At 40.5% G+C, this 20,915-nt stretch overlaps 2 protein-coding genes and 1 long non-coding RNA gene across 7 annotated transcripts in view; 1 reads left to right on the forward strand and 2 right to left on the reverse strand.

The window, feature by feature from the left end:
- LOC110194581 (uncharacterized) overlaps nt 1–20,734 on the reverse strand; it is a 69,069-nt gene extending 48,335 nt beyond the window's left edge. Inside the window, exons 1-4 of one of the 5 annotated variants that reach the window (XM_020966999.2) lie at nt 20,705–20,720; nt 20,526–20,563; nt 17,103–17,274; nt 15,733–15,837 (exon numbers count right to left, since the gene is read on the reverse strand). In XM_020966999.2, the coding sequence (XP_020822658.1) occupies nt 15,733–15,760 (28 nt within the window). In that variant the 5' untranslated portion in view covers nt 15,761–15,837; nt 17,103–17,274; nt 20,526–20,563; nt 20,705–20,720. The other 4 variants (XM_078152687.1, XM_020966998.2, XM_020966996.2 and 1 more) reach the window with 4 other exon arrangements.
- Nucleotides 8,424–10,765, reverse strand: LOC110194582 (uncharacterized). Its single transcript, XR_002320737.2, has 2 exons — nt 9,949–10,765; nt 8,424–9,250 (listed from the first exon to the last, which is right to left on the reverse strand). It is a non-coding gene; the product is annotated as an uncharacterized LOC110194582 (long non-coding RNA).
- The window catches only part of UBAP1 (ubiquitin associated protein 1), an 82,070-nt gene continuing 72,241 nt past the window's right edge, over nt 11,087–20,915 (forward strand). Inside the window, exon 1 of the mRNA XM_020966991.2 lies at nt 11,087–11,190. The gene's annotated coding sequence lies outside the window, so the exon portion shown is untranslated. The remainder of the gene's footprint in view (nt 11,191–20,915) is intronic.

Raw genomic sequence — 20,915 nt, forward strand, 5'->3', positions numbered from 1 at the left:
CCAGGTTCAGGTTCTATCTGCTGAGTCACTTAGTTGCCCCTCTTCGGGAAGCCATTGAGCCATAGAACAGCAGTAGACAGAAGCAGAAAAGGGGCACCAAGAACTCCTGGATGCAACTCCCTGGGGAAAGGAAGGGGATTTATGTCCACTAGAGACTGAGTTCCTGGACCCAGCTGCTTAGGGAGATGAGAGGCAGCATGGTACACTGGAAAGTGTTAGATTTGGAGTGAGACACATTGTTACTGATACCTACTAGTTGCTCCTCTGACCAGAGTCCACCCTTCTTTTAAGAGTCATAGACAACTAATCATCTTGGGGATAGCCCCAGGTATTAGATACCAATCAGCAGTTGTCTTTGTCCTCTTAACAAAGTGTCAATGGGTATGATGACACTATATACAGAGATGTATGATCATCAAATTGATTGGGGAAACTCCTCAGACCAACCCTCCTTATGCTCTTCCCCTTTGAACATTTACTTCAGCAAATCAGACCAGAATGCCTTTTGAATATTAATCCATTTCTCTTTTTAATTGCCTTACCCACTGTCTTGTGCTAAGTTCTAGTAATATCCATGAGGCATAGTTCTTAGACATTCCTAAAATTAACAGTCTTGTGTGAGGGTTCAGACCTCTGATTTCTGGGTGGGAATAGAGCAGGGGTGGGGAACCTGGGGCCTTGAGGCCACATGTAGCCCTCTAGGTCCTCAAGTGAGGCCCTTTGACTGAATCCAAACTTCACAGTGAACTCCCCACCCCTAGGATAGAGCATACACTCACCCCCACCACACACAACTACATGTACAAATTTAACAAATAAACAGTTTTTCAATTTTCTTTTAAGCTCATACCTGCCTTGGTATTTGTAGTGACCAGTTCCAATTCCTCAAAAAATTTAAATAAAAAAGCAAAATAAAATAGACTAACAATTGCAAAAGTGCTATGTAAGTGTGAGCTATTGATTGGAGGAGGAGTCAAGATGTCAGAGTAGTAGGAAGAGCTCCCCACCAAAGATCTTTTATATAGATCCTAAAAAAGTACCAGGTGGAATTGTGATCAAGAAATCTGGGGGGTAGAAGGGGCAGGAATCACAGGGAGTTTTTTTTTCCAGCCCAGTTTATGAGCATAGAAAGACAATTAGAGAGGTCTGAGGACACTGGAGATGGGTCTAGGAGTGGTACAAGACAATCCAGCACAAGAAAAGGCTGTCTACCAAGGCAAGGCAAGGTCTCAGGTCTAGAGTGTGGGGGCCTAAACTTGGACATGATGTAGAAGCAAAGTGACTACTGTGTTGCTCCTTACCCAGTTCAGGTCCCAGATCCTGGCTGACTCAGGAGGAGGCACATGCTTAAAGGAAGCATCCTAGGGTAAAGAGAAGTTGCAGGCTCTACTGTGTCTCCAGCAAGGAGCGAGTTCAGAAACAAGCAGCAGCTGAGTGGCTCAGATTCTATGAGCAAGGCAGAATCTCAGTTCCAGCTTCCCTCCCAGTTTGAATCCTTCAGTAGAATAACCAGGGCAGGAACCCCACACGAAAAAAGAGCCTGCAGTTCTATCACTCTGAACCAAAAGAGCTTTCCAACTGAGTGATAGTGGCTGAGTCTAATAACAATCTACTAAAACTCTAAACAGTGAAGACATACACAGACATGTTGCAAAGACCCAAACTTAGGTCAGGAAATTGAAGAGTTCAGACCAGGGCAGAAATAAGACTTTGCCTTAGACCACTTTGAAAGCACAGAAAGGTTGCAAGTCCCCATCTGAGCTGTCTCTGAGATTATGGAAGAATATAACACTCAACCCCCAAAAGAAGTAATAAAATCAGCCCAAATATTCTCTCCAGAAGTGTGAAAAAGCCTAGCCTTAACATAAAGTCCAAAGTCAAGAAATAGGCTAGAAGAATAAACAAAACAAAACAAAACAAAAATCCCATCATAAGAGGCTATTAGAGTGACAAGAGCGCTTATAACACAAACACAGAAGAAAACAGTAACTTCAAAACATCTACAGACAAAGCCTCAATGAAAAACACAGCTTGGGCAAAAATTCAACTAGAATTCTTAGAAGGGATAAAGCGACAGTTTTTGGTTAAGAGGCAAAAATGTTTTTAGTAATGAAATGAGAAGCTTAGAGGGGAGAATTGGAAAAGAAATGAGAGCTATTGAAGAAAGAATTGGAGGGGCAGCTAGGTGGTGCAGTGGATAGAGCACCGGCCCTGAAGTCAGGAGGACCTGAGTTCAAATCCAGCCTCAGACCAAACACTTGACACTTACTAGCTGTGTGACCCTGGGCAAGTCACTTAACCCCAATTGCCTAAAAAAAAAAGAATTGAAAAAGAAATTAATATCTTGGGACAAGAGGTTCAAAACCTTGTCCAAGCAACAAACTCCTTGAAAATTAGAATGAGCTGAATTAGCTAATGACTTCATAAGACAATAAGAAAAAATATATGTATACATATATATTTACATAGATATACATATATATTAAGTCAAAAGAGATGAAAATCTTAAGTATCTCATTATAAAAATGACTGACCTGAAACCAGGTTGAAGAGAACAAATAAATAATCATTGAACTACATGAAAGCAATTACCAAAAAAAGCCTAGACATCATAGTTCAAGAAATCATGAAAGAAAACTTCCCAAATCTCTTAGAACCAGAGGGCAAACACTTGACACTTACTAGCTGTGTAATCCTGAGCAAGTCACTTAACCACAATTGCCTCATGAAAAAAAAGAAAAGAAAAGAAAAGAAAAGAAAAAAGAACCAGAGGGCAAAGTAGAAATAATAGAAAGGACACACTGGTCATCTCTTGAAAGAATCCTGAAAATGAAAATTCCTAAGAATATTATAGCCAAAATCCAGATTTTTTTAGGCAAAAGAAAAACATCACAAACAACCAGAAAGAATTCAAATACTATGGAGCTACAGTCAGGGTCACATATGATTTAGACGCTACAACTATAAAAGAGTGGAAAGCCTGGAAGGCAAAAGAACAGAAGGCAAAAGATCTAGTTTTACATCCAAGAAGAACTTACTCAGCAAAACTGAATATAATCCTACTGGGGAAAAATAGAACTAATCAAAAAAGAGAAATTCCAATAATTTCTTACGAAAAGACAATAACTGTATAGAAACTTTGAAGCACAACACAGAAGTTTAATAGATACAAAACATGAACAATCATAAGGGACTACAAAATTTTCATTTTCAGTATTTCTTTAGCAGGTAACCAGTGGATTTTTCTATTTCTACTTTGCCCTTTGGTTCTAAGAGATCTGGACAGTTTTGTTTTATGATTTCTTGAACTATAATGTCTAGGTTCTTTTTTTTCCCTTTGGTCATGGCTTTCAGGTATTCCAATGATTCTTAATTTTTCTCTTGAGATAAGCAAGTATAAACTATTTACATTTTAATATGGGGAGTTGATATATGTATCCCCCTCAAAATTCTATCCTCATCATGGGGTTAGAGAGAGATTCTGACTGCACAGAGTGGTTCTATTATGACTTGATGATCCTAAAAGAAGACTGGAAAGAGGAGGGAGGGGCAGCTAGGTGGAGCAATGGGTAGAGCTCTGGCCTTGGAGTCAGGAGGACCTGAGTTCAAATGTGGCTTCAGGAACTTGATACTTCCTAGCCATGTGACCCTGGGCAAGTCACTTAACCCTGATTGCCTCACCAAAAAGCAAAAAAAAAAAAAAGGAGGGGAAGAGGAAACATGAGGTAGGGAAAAGGAGAGAGGAAATTATCTCCCTAATTCAGGGTATACAAGTCTATACAAACAAGGAGGAAGGAGTAGGGGGAGTGGCTGACACGTGAACTTTTTTTTTTCAGACATAACCACTTATTTAACAATTAGGCCAAATAAATTCCACAGATATTAATGTTAAAGCAAAAGGCATAATCACCATACACATGTCACACTCTCTTAATACACACCATAACCTGCTATTAAATGTGCATGAAGAAACAATTTTCAAATGTCCACATTCAGATGGACAGTTTTGAGACTGAAAATGATCTGTGCACAATTTTTTAATGCTACAGCACCTCATCTGAGAGGTGGTGAAAACTAGATACACATTAGAGGAATTTCAGAGAAGCAGACAGACATGGGAGTCAAACACATGGGCTTAAGAGTAAAGCACAACTTTGGATTGCAGTTCACCCTCATCACTCCTCATCTTCTCCATATGAAGATAACATTTTTATAAGCCCTTTCAATTAACCCCTCATCCTTTAAAGGGAGTTTAGAAAACCTCAGGTTTTAATAGTATTAATCCTTCTGTTTAAACCAGGAGGACTGCAAAATTTAACCAAGTATCTCCAGCCAATTATTCACTCAAACGATTGCTGCCTCATCCATTCAGAACAGACCTCCCAGCCACCAGGTTGAGGTTGACCTGGCTAACAAGTTGTGGAAACCTTTTTTTACCTGCTCAAGCAAATGACACTTGAACCTTACTCTCAGCTGAACTGGTCAAAGTGGGGAGGAATGCCTACACATACCAAACTGAGTATAGAAATATATTTCATTCAATAAGGAAACAGGAGGAAAAGGAGAGAAAGAAGAAAAGGAAATAAGGGATAAGGCAGATTAAGGGAGAGATTATTCTTACACAAAATATATTCTAAGGATTTACAAAAATATTTATTGCAGCTCTTTTTGTGGTGGCAAAGTATTAGAAACTGAGGAGGTGCCCATTAATTGGGGAATGGCTAGACAAATTACTGTATATAATTGTGATGGAATACTCCTATGCTTAAGAAATGATAAAGTGGATGGTTTCAGAGAAACCTGGGAAGATTTGTATGAATTATTGCAGAGTGAAGTGAGCAGAATGAGGAGAATAACTTATACAATAACAACAACATTGTACTGTCAAACAACTATGAAAGACTTAGGAACTCTGATCAGTGTAATGATGAACCAGGATTCCAGAAGACTCATTCTACTCATCTCCTGATGGAAAGGTGATAGACTCAGAGTAGGGATTGAATTTTTTTTTTTGACATGGCCAGTTCAAGGATTTGCTTTGCTTTACTCTATATATTAATAATAAGAGTTTTGTTTTTCTGTCTTTTTCAATTCGGGGAGAGGGAGAGAAGATAGATTTTTTTCTCATCAAACACCACAATTTTAAACAATAAAAATCAGGAAACTGAAGCCCAGAGAGTTCAAGTTACTTGCCCAAGGTCACACATATAGTTAATGACTACTACTCCTAAGTCTGGCCAAAAAAGAGTGACTCTGACTTGTTTTAGAGTGACATAAATGAATGTATATAGTAGTAGCCCATTGAATCAATCAATCAATCAATACTACCCCATTCAAAGTAACTAACTTTGTCACTTAAGAGCATCTCCATTGAGTCAGTTAATCAGAGGTATGAACTAAATGTGAGCAAGGCCTAAGAATCTCTACTGAAACAATCACTCAAAGGCATTAGACTAGGCATGAGAAGTCTTTAAAAGTTATTGGGTAAAAAAAGAGTGATGTACAGGAGGTGTATTTGGATTGGCTGAGGAAACATATCACCACATTGTAAAGACAAACAGCAGCTTTGAAAGACTTAAGAATTCTGATCAATGCAAAGATCAATCACTATTTCAGTGGATTGATGTTAAACCATGGCTACTCACTTCCTGACAGAGAAGTGATGGATTCAAAATGCATAATGAGACACATATTTTTAGACATGAATTGTGTGGGCATTTTCTTTGCTTGACTATATATATTTGTTACAAGGTTTTGGTTTTCCTTTTAAAGTTGAGGTAATTGAGGGGTAAAGAAAAGAAATGTTTCTTAATTTACAAATTTTGAAAAAGTGAGAAAAAAGTATATGAGCTATTACCCTTGTATCTAGTTCTTATGGATCATGTGACTATAACTCACTGAATTAGGGACTTTCCCACAATCTCCTCATCTGTCTTGCCTTTTAATTCTTTCTTAATTAAATTTTTTGTATTATAATTTTCAAGTCTTCAAATTATTCTTTATTGAGAAAACAGAAGCAAAATAGGCATTGAGTAATTTTACTTTCTGTCTATTAATATCATCTCATTCCCTCCAAACATACAAGCCTATCTCTCTAGCTTTTTTCTTCGTGCCCCCAAGGTTTAAAAAAAAAAGATGCCCCTCCCCTCTTTAAAAGCATTTTACATAAATTTCTGCTTATTCAAGGTTTTAGCCTTTCTGACACTGTTCAAATAGGACCATACCACCCTCAGACATTTACCAGCTATGTGACCCTAGGCAAGTCACTTAACCCTGTTTGCCTCAGTTTCCTCATCTGTAAAATGAGCTAGAGAAGGAAATGGTAGACCACTTGAGTATCTTTGCCAAGAAAACCTGAAATGGGGTCATGAAGAGGCAGACATGACTGAAAAAAAAACGACTACACAACACCCTCTCTATTGGTCCTTGGTTAAGTACTTTCATTTACTCTTTCATTCTTAGACTTTTAGAGCTCAGGCTCATCTGTTTGCTTCCCCAGAAACTGCAGCAGTCTCTGGAATTCCCCATCTTTTCTTCTTTATCAGGATCATAGCAACTATATCTTTGTAATTCTGTTATTGGTAGCTTCACTTTAAATTTTTAGCCAATTTTCTTTCTAAAGTGTTGTGTCATTGATCACAGGAACACAGACTTAAAGCTAACTCCTCAGAATTCATTTGATCCAACTTTCTCATTTTTACAAATGTGAAAACACCCAGGAAAGTGAAGCCACTTAAATAATAGCTGGCATTTGAATCCAGGTCTTTTGACTGAAAATCAAATTATGGGAATCATCCTTACCTTTTTTCTTAAATTTTATTTTTCCATTCATTTTTTTTTCAGTTCCAGAGAATTATACCTATTTAAAAAAAACTTGTTAAAATCCTCACTCTTAAAGTCTAGGATACACATCAGACTATGCCCAGTTTTCCCTTCATATATCATGAGCTAAAAGATTATATGGTCCCTGCTTATCAAGATTTTTATAATTTCTGCTTCACCTGTCTGATTTTCCTTGTGATATCAGGTTCAGAATAGTAGTTCCTGACAGTTTCCTCTGCTTTCTGAAAGATGAAATTATCAGAAAGACAGAAATGTATTAAATTTTGTACTTTTATCAGAGTACTCTAGCAAATGTTCTAATAATTGACATCCCCCATCACAACTTTGTCCTGCCTCTCTAGCAGTTTTATGAATTGTTGCTAACTCCTAATCCATTTCTTCCATCTAGCTATTGTAGAGATGAGGAAACAGAGGCTTGGAGGATGGAAGTGACTAAGTTGTATGGTATACTGGAAAGAGCATTGGACTGAGAAGCAGAAGACTTGGGTTTGAGAACCAGCTTTGCCTTTTACTTGTCATACAACCTTGGACAATTTATTTAACCTCTTTGAGGACATTTTTTTTCAGGATTTAAATTATAGTTTTTTGTTATTCTGAACTTGACAAACATCAACAAATCTGATAATTTCCATATACAAAGGAGAATAGTTTTAAAAAAAGATTGCAGATGAAAAGGTGAATCTCTATTGTGATTAGCTTTTGAAGCATAAATTCAGCACATTGGTTCCAAAGCTATTTTGATTTTAGGGTCTCTGTTTTCTTCTTTGCTTCATACAAAGTTTTCTTGATTCTCTGTTCTTACTTTTGTTTTTTTTTTTTTGGCAGGAGGGCAGGGAGTATCATTATTGGTAGCTCCACTCTCCTCCCTCCCTCCTGTACTCCTGAGAAAACCCTCCATTCTAACAAATAAAGCCAAGTAAAACAAATTCCCATATTGGCCAGATATTAAAATCTATGCTTCAATTTGCACCTAAGTGACATTGGATCACTTATTTAGAGCTGGAAGGGACTTTAGAGGCCATCTCACTGAAGAACAAACAGGCCCAGGGAGGTTAAGCAATTTTCCCAGGATTACATAATAGATAGCAGATGTCAGATGAGGGATTAAAACCAAGGTCCTTACCATGCACAACGTCATAATGTGGGCTGTTGATTGCAAAGGAAGGATATTGAAGGACTCTACTGTGAGGACAAAGGTATTGTGGAATGGGATTCATGGAAAAGGGTTACATCCTGCCAAAGGGTTATAAAAATGAGTGCATTATGAAGACCAGGTTGAACCAGCCAGCCTTCAAGCATCAAGGTTCTCTAATTCCAGGCATTTTCTCTGCTGGTTCCCAGTGACTGGAATGCCCTCTCTCCTCAACTTCACCTACTGATTTGCTTGGCTTCCTTTAAGTCCCAGTTCAAATCCCATCTTTTATTAGAAGCCTTTCCCTGTCCCTCATAATTCTAGTGACTTCCCTCTTAATTATTTCTTATTTATCCTGTATAAGGGCAGCTAGATGGCAAGTGGGTAGAACCCTGGGCCTGGAGTCAAGAAGAATCATCTTCCTGAGTTCAATTGTCATACAGACACATTTTAAAAATTAAATCTTTGGCTAATTTATTTTTTCAGAATTTTAATTTTGCGTTATTCTAAACTTGGTGAACATCAAACATGAACATTTCCGGATACAAAGAGAATCACATGTGATACCATGAATCTCTATTATATAATAGCTTGGTGGGTTTTTAAAAAAATATGTAATAGATTCAACACATTAATTCCGAAGCTGTCTTCTTCTCCGTCTCCCTCTGAACTTCCTTTTGTTTTGTTTCATGCATTTTTTTCAAATGTTTCATTGTTTCTCTCTCTCTCTGTTAACATGGCTGTACCCAGCTCTGCTCTTTCCCTATTAATTCTTCCCTTCCCCATCCCTTATAACAAATAAGCATAGTCACACAACATGAATCCACACATTGATGATGTCTAAAAATGTACATCAAGGCACAGTTTTCCACTCTAGTTCATCATGTCTCTCTGTCAAGAGAAGGGAAGCAGCTTCATCCTCAGTCCTCTGGAGTTGTGGCTGGCCATGGCACAGATCAGAGTGCTTAGGTCTTTAAAGAGTTGTTTTTCTTTACAATGTTGTGATCATCATGTAAATTGTTCTCCTGTTTCTATTCATTTTATTCCATATTAGTTCATATATGTCTTCCCAGTTTTCTCTGAATCCCTTTTTTGTTCAGTCATTTTTCAGTCCTGTCTGACTCTTTGTGACCCCATTTGTGGTTTTCTTGGCAGAGATCCTGGAGTGGTTTGCCATTTCCTTCTCCAAGAGAGATGTACAAACTGGCATAATAACTCATGCCCTCCAATATGATTATCTGCCCCAAGACAGTTTTAGGTAACGTTGATAGGAATCTTGAATGAGGAAAAGATCATGAAATATAAAAAAAATAAAATTTAGATTAACATTATAGAATTAAATAACAATTCCATTCCCTTCTCCTTGTTACTGTTTAGGTCACCACCATCTTCTTGGCAACCTTAGATGTCATCCCACACTCCTCACATTTTCTTATACCTCTTCCCCATCATATCCATTTACAATATCACCCCTTCTCTCCTCTGACACTGTCACCACCCTGGTACAGGCCATTATCACCTAATTTCTGGACTATTGCATTAATCTTCTGGTTATTCTCCCTGCCTCAAATTTCTCCCCGTTTCAACCCATCCTCCACTCAGCTATCAAAGTAATCCTCCTAAAGGCATATCTAATCTTGCTACCTCCTAATTCAATAAATCACAGTGGCTCCCATTACTGTCTATCAGGGGTGGGGAACATGAGGCCTGAGACCACATGTGGCCTTCTAGGTCTTTAGGTGGGCTGTAATTGTGAGGTGTTACAGGCTGTGCAGCACTTATAATTGGTTTCACAGGTTCAGATCTGTACCCACAAAGATACATTCACACTTTTCCTAGCTTATAAATGATTTAATAATGATGATAATCATAAACATACATGCACAAAAATGTGATTACATGTGATCATACAATCTTAGAAACAAAGACTACTAACAGAAAAACAGAGAGATAAAGAGGAAGAAATACATCACCAATCCGAGGAAGCACCAACTCCTGCACATCTGTCTGGGGGAGTCCTGTATCACGGCTGTCAGGGTCTCGGCTGGGAAAGTCACTATGGCAGAGCTCCTCTCCAAGGGGGAGACTCCCAAAGTCACTTTCCCAAGAAAGACCCTTTTTATCATCCTTACACAAAGAAGGCAGGGAGCCAAGGATCAGGTGATTGCTCTTAAGGACCTGAGAGTTTTGGCCAAAACTCTCCGACCTCAAGAACAATCTTTATTATGTCAAAAATGTCTCAGGTCAATACCCAAGAACTGGCCAAGTCCCTGGATGTTTACCTCAAGACCTGTTTTTTAAGGAATAGTTCCCCAAGGTGGGTCTGGGTTGAAACAAATCCCAGAAGAATATGTTAGGGAAGTTCCTTGTCCCTAGCCTTGGGCTGTGGGTAGGGAAGATCTTATACATTAACCCTTCAGTCAGCCTCCAGATCTGAACTATCCATGGATTGGGAACATTGTCTCCTATGGGGCATGCCACAAACATCACTTACACAGAGAGAACCAAAAATATCATCTGCTATGGGGCATGCCACAAACATCACCCTTACAGAGAGAACCAAAAACATGATCATGTCCTGTGGGGTATGCCACAAATATCACCCATACAGAGAGAACCAAAAACATCATCTCCTATGGGGCATGCCAATGGTTGGCATGCCCCATAGGAGATGATGTTTTTGGTTCTCTCTGTGTAAGTGATGTTTGTGGCATGCCCCATAGGAGACAATGTTCCCAATCCATGGATAGTTCAGATCTGGAGGCTGACTGAAGGGTTAATGTATAAGATCTTCCCTACCCACAGCCCAAGGCTAGGGACAAGGAACTTCCCTAACATATTCTTCTGGGATTTGTTTCAACCCAGACCCACCTTGGGGAACTATTCCTTAAAAAACAGGTCTTGAGGTAAACATCCAGGGACTTGGCCAGTTCTTGGGTATTGACCTGAGACATTTTTGACATAATAAAGATTGTTCTTGAGGTCGGAGAGTTTTGGCCAAAACTCTCAGGTCCTTAAGAGCAATCACCTGATCCTTGGCTCCCTGCCTTCTTTGTGTAAGGATGATAAAAAGGGTCTTTCTTGGGAAAGTGACTTTGGGAGTCTCCCCCTTGGAGAGGAGCTCTGCCATAGTGACTTTCCCAGCCGAGACCCTGACAGCCGTGATACAGGACTCCCCCAGACAGATGTGCAGGAGTTGGTGCTTCCTCGGATTGGTGATGTATTTCTTCCTCTTTATCTCTCTGTTTTTCTGTTAGTAGTCTTTGTTTCTAAGATTGTATGATCACATGTAATCACATTTTTGTGCATGTATGTTTATGATTATCATCATTATTAAATCATTTATAAGCTAGGAAAAGTGTGAATGTATCTTTGTGGGTACAGATCTGAACCTGTGAAACAAATTATAAGTGCTGCGCAGCCTGTAACACCTTACTGTTTCATGGGCCTTTTGACTGAGTCCAAGTTCTACAGAACAAATCCTTTTATTAAGGGGATTTGTTTTGTGAAGTTTGGATTCAGTCAAAGGGCCACCCTTGAGAACCTAGAGGTTCACATCTGGCCTCAAGGCTGAAGGTTCCCCACTTCTGGACTCACTCTAGATCAAATATAAAATCCCTTGCTTGGCTTACCTTTCCAATCTTCTTACACTTTACTCCTCTCTACTACCACTACATGATCCAGTGACATTTCCCTCCTTGCTGTTGCTCACATAAAAACTCTATGTCTCAACTCTGTGCATTTTCTTTTTTCTTTTTTCAGTGAGGCAATTGGGGTTAAGTGACTTGCCCAGGGTCACACAGCTAGTAAGTGTCAAGTGTCTGGTCTGAGGTCACATTTGAACTCGGGTCTTCCTGATGCCAGGCCCGGTGCTCTATCTACTGTGCCACCCAGCTGCCCTGACTTTGTGCATTTTCACTGAATGTGTTCCATGCCTGGAATGCTCTCCCTCTTGGTCTCTGTCTCCTGACTTACTTGGTTTCCTTCAAACCTCAGATAACATTGTATCTTCTGCAAGAGTATGTGGTCTCCCTAATTAGATTGTGAATTTTTGCCTTTCTTTGTATCTCCAGTGCTTAACATAGTTCCTGGCACATAGAAGGTACTTAATGAGTGCTCCTTGACTTGTTGACACAGAACAGCTGGAAGTGTGACATCTATTAGGCACTACTCACCCCCGGAATCAGTCTATGTTTACTATGTTTACCTATGTTTAATTAGTGTCATAGCAGGATCTGGTGCTATTTACATTGGTTGCCACTGAATCCTCCTCTCCTCCTCATAGGACACTGCAAAAAGCAGGTTCCAAAGTGGAAACTGATTCTACAGGTAGGGTTTCTTCATCTGATCCTTTGAATTTGTGTTCCTTCCTCTTAGTCATAGACTTAGCCACTGCACAAAGGAAATGTGTTGTGTCTTTGTGTTCCTAGAAAAGCAGGTTGGGAGAACAAGAGAAGAGGAAGGAAAGCCTTCAAATTATGGATGGCTAGAAAAAGTTTGTAGAAGGGGCAAGAAATTACTTGAACTGCTCAGGTTGTTAAGGGTAGTGGCTAAAACTGATCACTGGTCATTGGATTAGGGTAATTTAGGCTGTTGTCTAAGAGGACATTTGTAAGGCACCCTTCCCAACCCTTGTCTCCACAAGTAATGAAGTACACGTGGTTATACAGTCTCATCTTCCACCCCTACTCCTGGGTTCAGAGATAGGTTAAGGCGATTCTTAAGGTTATAGTCCTTTTTTTCTCTTTTTAACTTCCCCTGAGTATTCTTGATACAACTTGTCCTCTTGCTGCTGGGTTCTGAGTCATTTATGGTAGAGGACACAGCTTGTACATAATCCCCAAACCTGCTATTGCTCACTTTTCCCACTGTCTTACCTTATTGCAAATGTTAAGGTACCCAGATCCAAATGATCTGGATATCCCTGGGTACCATTTCCAGTTTCAAATGGATCATGTAACCAAGACCCAGGCGACCCTTGTATAACAGGGACATATGTAGATAGGTCTGGAATGTCTCACTCCATGTTTTTAAGGAAATTGGAGCTCCATTTTTGTAGGGAGAAGGAAGATGGCCACGCCTGAGTGATTATTCTCTCATTCTTCTGTCTTCAGGGGAGACATTGGGCTCGAGATCCCATGATTTTCACAACAATTTTTTGAAGTCCACAGAAACAATTCTTTTTTTGTTATTTCAGGATAAAAGTCATTTTCCTTGGTCATTCTAGTGGGTTGAGGGAAGTAGTCCCATTTTAGAACTGAAGAACAATAGCTAGTTTAATTTCATCAAGTTTATTTCCATCTTCTATAAAACAATGATCACATAAATGACCATCATGGATACTGAATGAACATATCAAAACATTGTAACAGCAATGGGGAAGCCATGTAGAATACACAAGAGTTAGGGATGCTTTGGTACATCACAGGGAGACGAAATCTTAGTTCAACTGGGGAGAGAATTATCTCATCCAGTGAATCCAGTGTTAGCACTTTTTGGGGATGGAGGTCCTGGGAATCAAAGTTGATGTTGGGGTGCCAGCTTTCCCCCTACATGCTTGTGGTTATGGAGGTTCTTCTGTTAACATTCAAAGTTCATAACTTCTCCTCTCGCCCCATACCTCTTTCTCTCCTCTCCTTCCCTCTCAAAAATCTCTTATCCAAACAGGAGAGACTACATATATGAAGCAGTCACAGGCTTGTCCTTTAGTGGGTAGGGCTACAAACACAAATGCTACTACGGATACCAGAGCAAAAGGAGGCAAAAAGAAGCAAATGGGACAATCAGCAAATGCCAGGCCTATTTAGTGGCACAATAGCTAACATTTATAGAAATGTTTAAAGTTTTGCAAAGAGCTTTATATACATTATGCTATCTATGCCTTACAATAATCATGTATGTGAGTTAAGTACAACAGGTATTACCTTTTAAAGATGTAGAAACTGAGGCACAGAGTGATTAAATTTCTTGGGTAGGGTCACATATCTAATAAGTGGCAGAAGCAGAATTCAATTAGTTCTATATCTGAAATCCAGTGCCCTTTGAGCAATGCCATCCTGCCTTAACTCACACATCATATTTTTGATTATGAATATTTAAGTATCTGTCTCCCCTGTTTGATTATCAGTTCCTTGAGGGCACGGACTGTATCTTCCTGTTCTTTGTATTTCTCTCAGGGCCTAATCCAGTATTCGGCACAGAGTAAATGTTTACATCAGGGCTAGCCTGCCACAAAATGAAGAAGCAAGAAAACTCTGTCTTTGACAGTATTCTCTACACTGTCTTAGATGCCTATGGACTTCATGCAACCCTCAGATGTTTAGCTCCCCTAAGGAGGCCCTACACTTAGGACAACCTTTTCTCAGCAGCATACCATTTTCCAGAAATTTCCAGCTTTCAAAACTGTCCACCTACACATACCTGCCCAATATCCCTTCCCTCCAGGGATCTACTTTTGGCACTACCAAATGACAATGAGCTAATTTGAAAAGGTGAGACTTGTTGATGTGTTGATGTGGGAGGGCTTTTCTGCAGATAATGCCTTAAGCCAAAGTAGCTACTCTTGGTTGGGATTTCTGTCCAGGTAGGAGGAGAAGAGAGTATTTTAGCAGGTCAAGGAGGGGAGAGAGACAGGCAGAGAGAGAATAAAATAATAGAAATAGGGCTAGAAGGAACCTTAGAGATAATTTAGTCCAGCTCCTTTATTTCAGAGGTAAGACACTGTAATTCAAGAGATTTATCAGAAGTGATTTTTCAGAGACTCAAAGGAGCTGGAATTAGAGCCCAGATTTTCTGACTCCAAATTCAGTACTATGGATTGCACTGTACTATATCATAAGTAAAGTAGGTTTCCAGAAATCATAGTAATCATAGCGCCCTAAGCCCAGCAGAAGGAAACGACTCATTGTTTCTCCAATCTAACAAAATGAACTCAACTAGACAAAACTGTATTAAGCAACTATATGTATAAAGCACCACAATAGGAGATACCCTGTTTCCCAGAGCTAACGACCAGCAAGCAAGCTGTGCCCTGAGCTCGGCATAACGACAATCCTTTGCCCTCACCTTCTGGAACTGATGGTCCCTGAGCTCAGGCGAGCACCAGCAAGCCCAGACATTGTTACCAGACAACCTTGCCTCACTGTTACTGCTGTGCCTCACTACTGTTGCTACACTACACTGTCTGACTCTTTTTCTAGCTACAAGTATATAAATCAAGGTTCAGCCACAGTAAAGTGGATCCCCCTACTAGGAGCAAGGCTCTGCCACATCTGTTCTCCTTGCCTACAAGCTGTTTCCTTCACTTTGAAATTAAACTTCTATTTGATTCCTGACTCTCCCGTCTCTCCTCTGCTGTGTTCGGCTTTGACCATCCACAGGTGAGAGGCCAGTTTAGTCCAGTTAGCAGTGCTAAGAGTTATAAAACTGAAAAAGAAATAGTGTCTGCCCTTAAGAAGGCTACATTCAACTTACTTTCCTTCACTCAAATTATTTCTGCTGCTTGGAATGCCATCACCCCATCTCTACCTAAATCCTACTCATCTTTAAAGGGCAATTTGGATCCCATCTCGTTAAAAAATCCATAGCAGGTAGGTGGCGCAGTGTGTGACCAGTGAAATGACTGGCCCTGGAGTCAGGAGGACCTGAGTTCAAATCCGACCTCAGACACATAACACTCACTATCTGTGTGACTCTGGGCAAGTCATTTAACCCCAATTGCCTCACCAAAAAAACCAACCAAACAAACAAAAATATACCTGATTCCTCTCCCCAGGGATCTCTCATTTCCTTCCATAGAACACCACATCCAGGGTCATCTCCAGTCGTCCTGGTCTATATCTTGTCACTGGACCCAGATGGCTCTGGAGGAGAGAGTGAGGCTGGTGATTTTACACAGCCCTCCATCACTTCAATCCAATTCACTCGCAAGTCATGGCATCACCTTCCTGATGTCATGGTCCTCTTTGAGAAAGAAGGACAAACAACAACTTTGCCTATACCTCGTGTCAGTTATCAGAATCATCTTTGTATTCTATGCTGTTGTTTGAGTATATCTTTTCACATACTGCTCCCCCAAACCCTTCATTGTGAACTTCTTGAGAGCAGGAACTATGTGTTACACATCTCTATATCTTAAATAGTGAAGACCCATTCTTTTTACATAGTAAAAAGTCTATGAACATTTGAATGATTGGATGCAGGAATAGGCAGTCACCTTGGGTTAAAATTGTATCTTTTTCTGGTCCCCCTGACCACCTTCCCTCCCCCACTCCCCGATAAGTATCCAGTATAAAAGAACAATAGCAGGAAATACAATTGCAAAAGGGAACCCGAAAGTCATGTACAAACTGTCCCAAAGATCAAAGGAGCATAATTTATGAATTGTATCATATATTGACCAAAGTTCACATACTGGTCATATTTGCTGAATCAGAGGAAGTCATTTAGGCGCTACTTGTCAAGGTTTCTGGTCCTATGGTATGTAAATTCCAGACAAAATCCAGACCTCCACAGTTCTAGAGCAGCAGAACATTAAAAATATACCAGTAACTGAGATGTAACTTTGAAGTTTCACCAATAACTTTGAGAAGATTTGGATATGTTAATGAACTAACCTCAAGGCAGCACACATAGGAGTTACCCTATAAAAATGGGATCTCAAATTCCTGTTGGACCCCCTTCCTACCCCAACATTCTTCCAGGTCCATGCTGCCTAGTGCTCCCAGGTCTAATCCATGGTTAAGTGAGTGACACACTTTACCTCTCCCCGTATCTGTCCTCTGCCCCAAGCTGCCTTCCTTTACCACCCCATCACCTGTTCCCATGCCCGCCATCTGCCTCTGTACCACTTTTTGCTACTTATCTCTTTCTTTCTGTTCCTTTTGTACCCAAACCTTCTGCATTTAATGAAAGTGTGTTTGCCATCTGGTTTCCCACTGCCAACAGTGGTCTTTTCCAGTGAATACCCAAAGGACTGCCCATATCTTGTGCTATAGGAGGGGAGATAGATACCATTACATTGCTCCTTTAACAGAAGAGTTGCCTCAAGGCTGAAAACTACTTTTCCTGGCACGAAAGGAATTCTAGGAGGATAGGAAAAAGAGTTAGGGGCAGTGGGTGATCTCACCCTGCCAGGCCCATCATGAGTCACTCTTCTGGGAATCATTCTTCAGAAGGGTATGTCACTTCTTAGAGGATGAGGAAGTCTCTTGGCTGCTGCATTTCAAGTGACTTGTCCCCAGTTCCCTTGCAGAAATGGCTTTCAGATTGAGAAATCATTTGGCCCAAGCAGTAGGAAACTGGGATGAAGAGGCAGGCCTTCCTTACAAGGGTCAACATTCAACTCAATCATTTAGTAAACATTTCTTACTTTACTACTATGTAGAAAGCACTGTGCAAGATATGAAATATAAAGATAAATAAGACAAGTTCTAGTCCCCAAAGAGCTTACAATCTGGGAATTCAGGGATGGAGGAAGTAGAGGACTTGTGTTACTGATAAATATAATTTAAATTCCAATAGGATAAGATAGAATATAATGAGATCAGATGAAGGAAAGTCACTTTCAGCCACAAAGAGCTTTCTCTTAGGTACAATGGGGAGCTTCATGAAGATCCACGTCTGATAGGAGGAGATATAACCCTTTCACTAAGGGAGACACTCATTTGATGGAGAAGACAGGCTATGTAAGCACATACTCATATTCACATGAAATAATCTCAGATTATAGATAAAAATGTTGACCCAAACGATAAACTCAAGGAAATGAATTCAGATATCAACTTAGGGGTCAAGGGAAACTCTGAGGTAAGTGTAATGATCCACATGTCAGTCACTACACAAAACTTTCCTTCCAAGAATTCTAAGTTTGGATGTAGCGAAAGGAGAATTGTATTTCTAGTTCAACGTTGCAGACATCTCTAATCCCCTTCAGAAGCAGAAAAGAGACAAACTGTCTGGATTTAGAGTTAGATTCTTATTCCATCTCCTTCAAGTCTCTGACAAATCACTTCATTTCTCTGGGCTTCAGTTTCTCCACATGAAAATGTGGTGGAGGTTGAATAGAAATTTCTGAGGCCATGTCCAAGTTCAACCATCCGTGCATCTATAAAGGAGTAGGCTCCTGTTTTATCACAGAGACTCAGGAAGGCAGTGCCAGAGAGGTTTTTATTTTGACTCCATAGAGTCTTGGAGTCAGAAGCCCTGGGTTGGATTACTGCACCCTAAGATAGGACAGGTAAGAAGAATTAAAATCAGCATTGCAAGACATGCCAATAGCTGTAGAGTGAAGTAAGCAGAACCAGAAAAGTGATCTATATGTCACTGGTGAACTGGTTCAGAATATTCAACCCGGGCAGTCCCCATGTGGAAAAGACTGTGAACTTGATTCTGGACAGGCATGGGAACATGTAATGGTAGGCTCTTGCTCCCTCATTTACAGCATGTTGTATTCTGGAATGGGTCCACTAATCTTATGGTTTGGCTGTGAATCTGGAACTAGGGTATCTTTCAAAGGCAGTAACCAGAAAAAAACGAGTCTCCTGGAGGCTGGTCCTCATTCCTACCTGGCTGTAAGAAGGCAAGCAGTAAGCTTTCAGCAGGGAAGGGGAAGGGAACAAGGATTCATTAAGCTCCTACTATGCACCAGATTCTGTGCCTCACTTTAGAACTATTATCTCATTTAATCCTCACAACAGCCCTGGGAGGTAGGTGCTATTCTAGTCCCATTTTTCCGGTTGAGGAAACTGAGGCAGAAAGAGGTTAAGTAATTTGCCTGGGATCACACTGCTAGCATCTGAGGCTAGATGTGAACTTGGGTCTTCTTGACTCCAGACACAGTGCTCTAAGCACTGGGTGACCTAGCTGGGGAGGAAGGCCTCAGGTCTTTGCCATCTGGCCCCTGAGCATACTGCCCTATTGTTGCTTTTGTCTCTCTTGTGTCTTTTCTTTACTGCATGTAGGTGAGCGAGACTGGAGATGTTTATGACACTGTGAACTTCAAAAGGTCAGGAGAGAAAGCCATGAGATATCTGGCAGCTGGAGTCCATACCAGGGTTTGCCAGAAGACTGATGGGAAGAAGGGATTGATGGGATGCTAATGATGGACCCCTAAAGGGCCCTGGACTTTCCCACGCAGCCCAGGTTGCTGGCTTTCACCTAGGGCACCTGGCCCTTTCCAGTTAATAATCCTTTGAACTGCCCTTTCATTGTGGCCCTCAATGTCTGTATCTGGTTCCACCCTAGACAACCACTCCTGAATCCCATCTAGACCCCTTCTCTGTAATCTCCCAGTCACCTCAAGCTATTGACCACACTATAAAAAAGGTCAGCCTCTACCAAATTGATCTGATTCCTTAAGATTCTGGCCCACATGGTCGTAATAGCACGGGTTCTTAAAAGGCCCACATGCTTCTACCGGCGAAACAATAAACTTTGTCTCTGACTTTAAAGAAGGCTTGAGTTGAATTCTTTTGACGCAGGACCTGCGCCTTTTGCCCTTGAATTTTGGGGTTCCCAGAACCTCTAGACCTCAACAGGATGACCTAAGCAACCTGCTTGGATCAGTCAACCAGTAACAGAGATGTGGCCTCATCCTTACATACACTGTACAACATTTGGAAGTGAACTTGGTGGGGTCAATAATATGTAGAAACTCCTCTAAGTCCATTTTCCACAGAGACAGAGGTGCTATAGTGTATTCTCCAGGTGCTGAGAGATAGAGTGTTTGTTCTTGCTGTATCTTTGTAAAAGATAATTTACGTTAATTGGTTACATAGAGCTGAGGAGCTAATCACTGGCAGCGAACATCTGGAGAGATAACACACAGGTAGGGGCTTGAGCTGACACCATCCGAGAAGAATCATCCCCAACCTGTAAATTGTACCTAGAATTCTTGGTGGTGGGGTGCTGCCTCACTCTGGAAGATTGAGCTCAAACTATTGCCTCATGCACAAACTAAATTGCAAATCGAAAGAACAAAAAAAGGGAAATTGCACACAATGTTATTATAAAGACCAAGCTTGGCCAAAAGAAAAGTTGTGAAAATGTACCTCCCTCCCTTCTTTGCAGAGGTGGAGGACTATGGATATAGAACATTGCACAATTCAACACAGTTAATGCTTTTAATTGGTTCTGTATTTGGTTGAGTTGAATGTTTGTTTACTTATGTTCTGCATTTTAGTAACTCTAGGTCTTGAACCAGCATCTGAGATAAGAAGCAGTCCAAAAGTAGTTTTGTTATTCAACCTCTTAGTTGCGCCCAAGGTAGAAAAGTCTCCAATTCCATATATAGAGGAATTTCCTCACCAATGAATGGTTCCTTCCTTAAAACCAAGAAATCAAAGGCAGCTAGGTGGTGCAGTGGATACAGCACCGACCCTGGATTCAGGAGGACCTGAGTTCAAATCCAGCCACACACATATAACACTTACTAGCTGTGTGACCCTGGACAAGTCACTTAACCCCACTGCCTAGCCAAAAAAGAAAAAAAACCCAACCCCCCCCCAAGAAATCAGAGGTCTGGATCAAAAATCAACAAACTTATGCTTACCTCACTAGGTTACAGGTGAAAGAAGGAGTTTTATAAACCTGAAAGCATAAAATGAGTTAAGACTTTGTAAGGGAGTTTGATCAGGGCAAGTTCTCCAGGCAACTTGAATTATCAAACCCCCATATACTCTGATAGGCACTCCCTCCAACATTCATGTTCTCACAAGAGCTCTACTTAACCTTCTAGGCTCTTCTTCCAGTTCTCTGGACATTTGTTGGATGCCTGGGGATCACATGTGAGTTATGATTATTGCTTGATTTGGTAATAGGACCAGGAAGTTGTATACATGAAGAATGTACTGATCTCGCATTTCCAGCAGGGGTGGGGCTTTTGATCATGCATAACTGGAATGCTTGTAATTGCAATTGGTTATCTACCCTTTAGCCTTTA

This window comes from Phascolarctos cinereus, unplaced genomic scaffold, assembly GCF_003287225.1.
Source record: "Phascolarctos cinereus isolate Bilbo 61053 unplaced genomic scaffold, phaCin_HiC Scaffold_4;HRSCAF=312, whole genome shotgun sequence".
NCBI classification, from domain to species: domain Eukaryota; kingdom Metazoa; phylum Chordata; class Mammalia; order Diprotodontia; family Phascolarctidae; genus Phascolarctos; species Phascolarctos cinereus.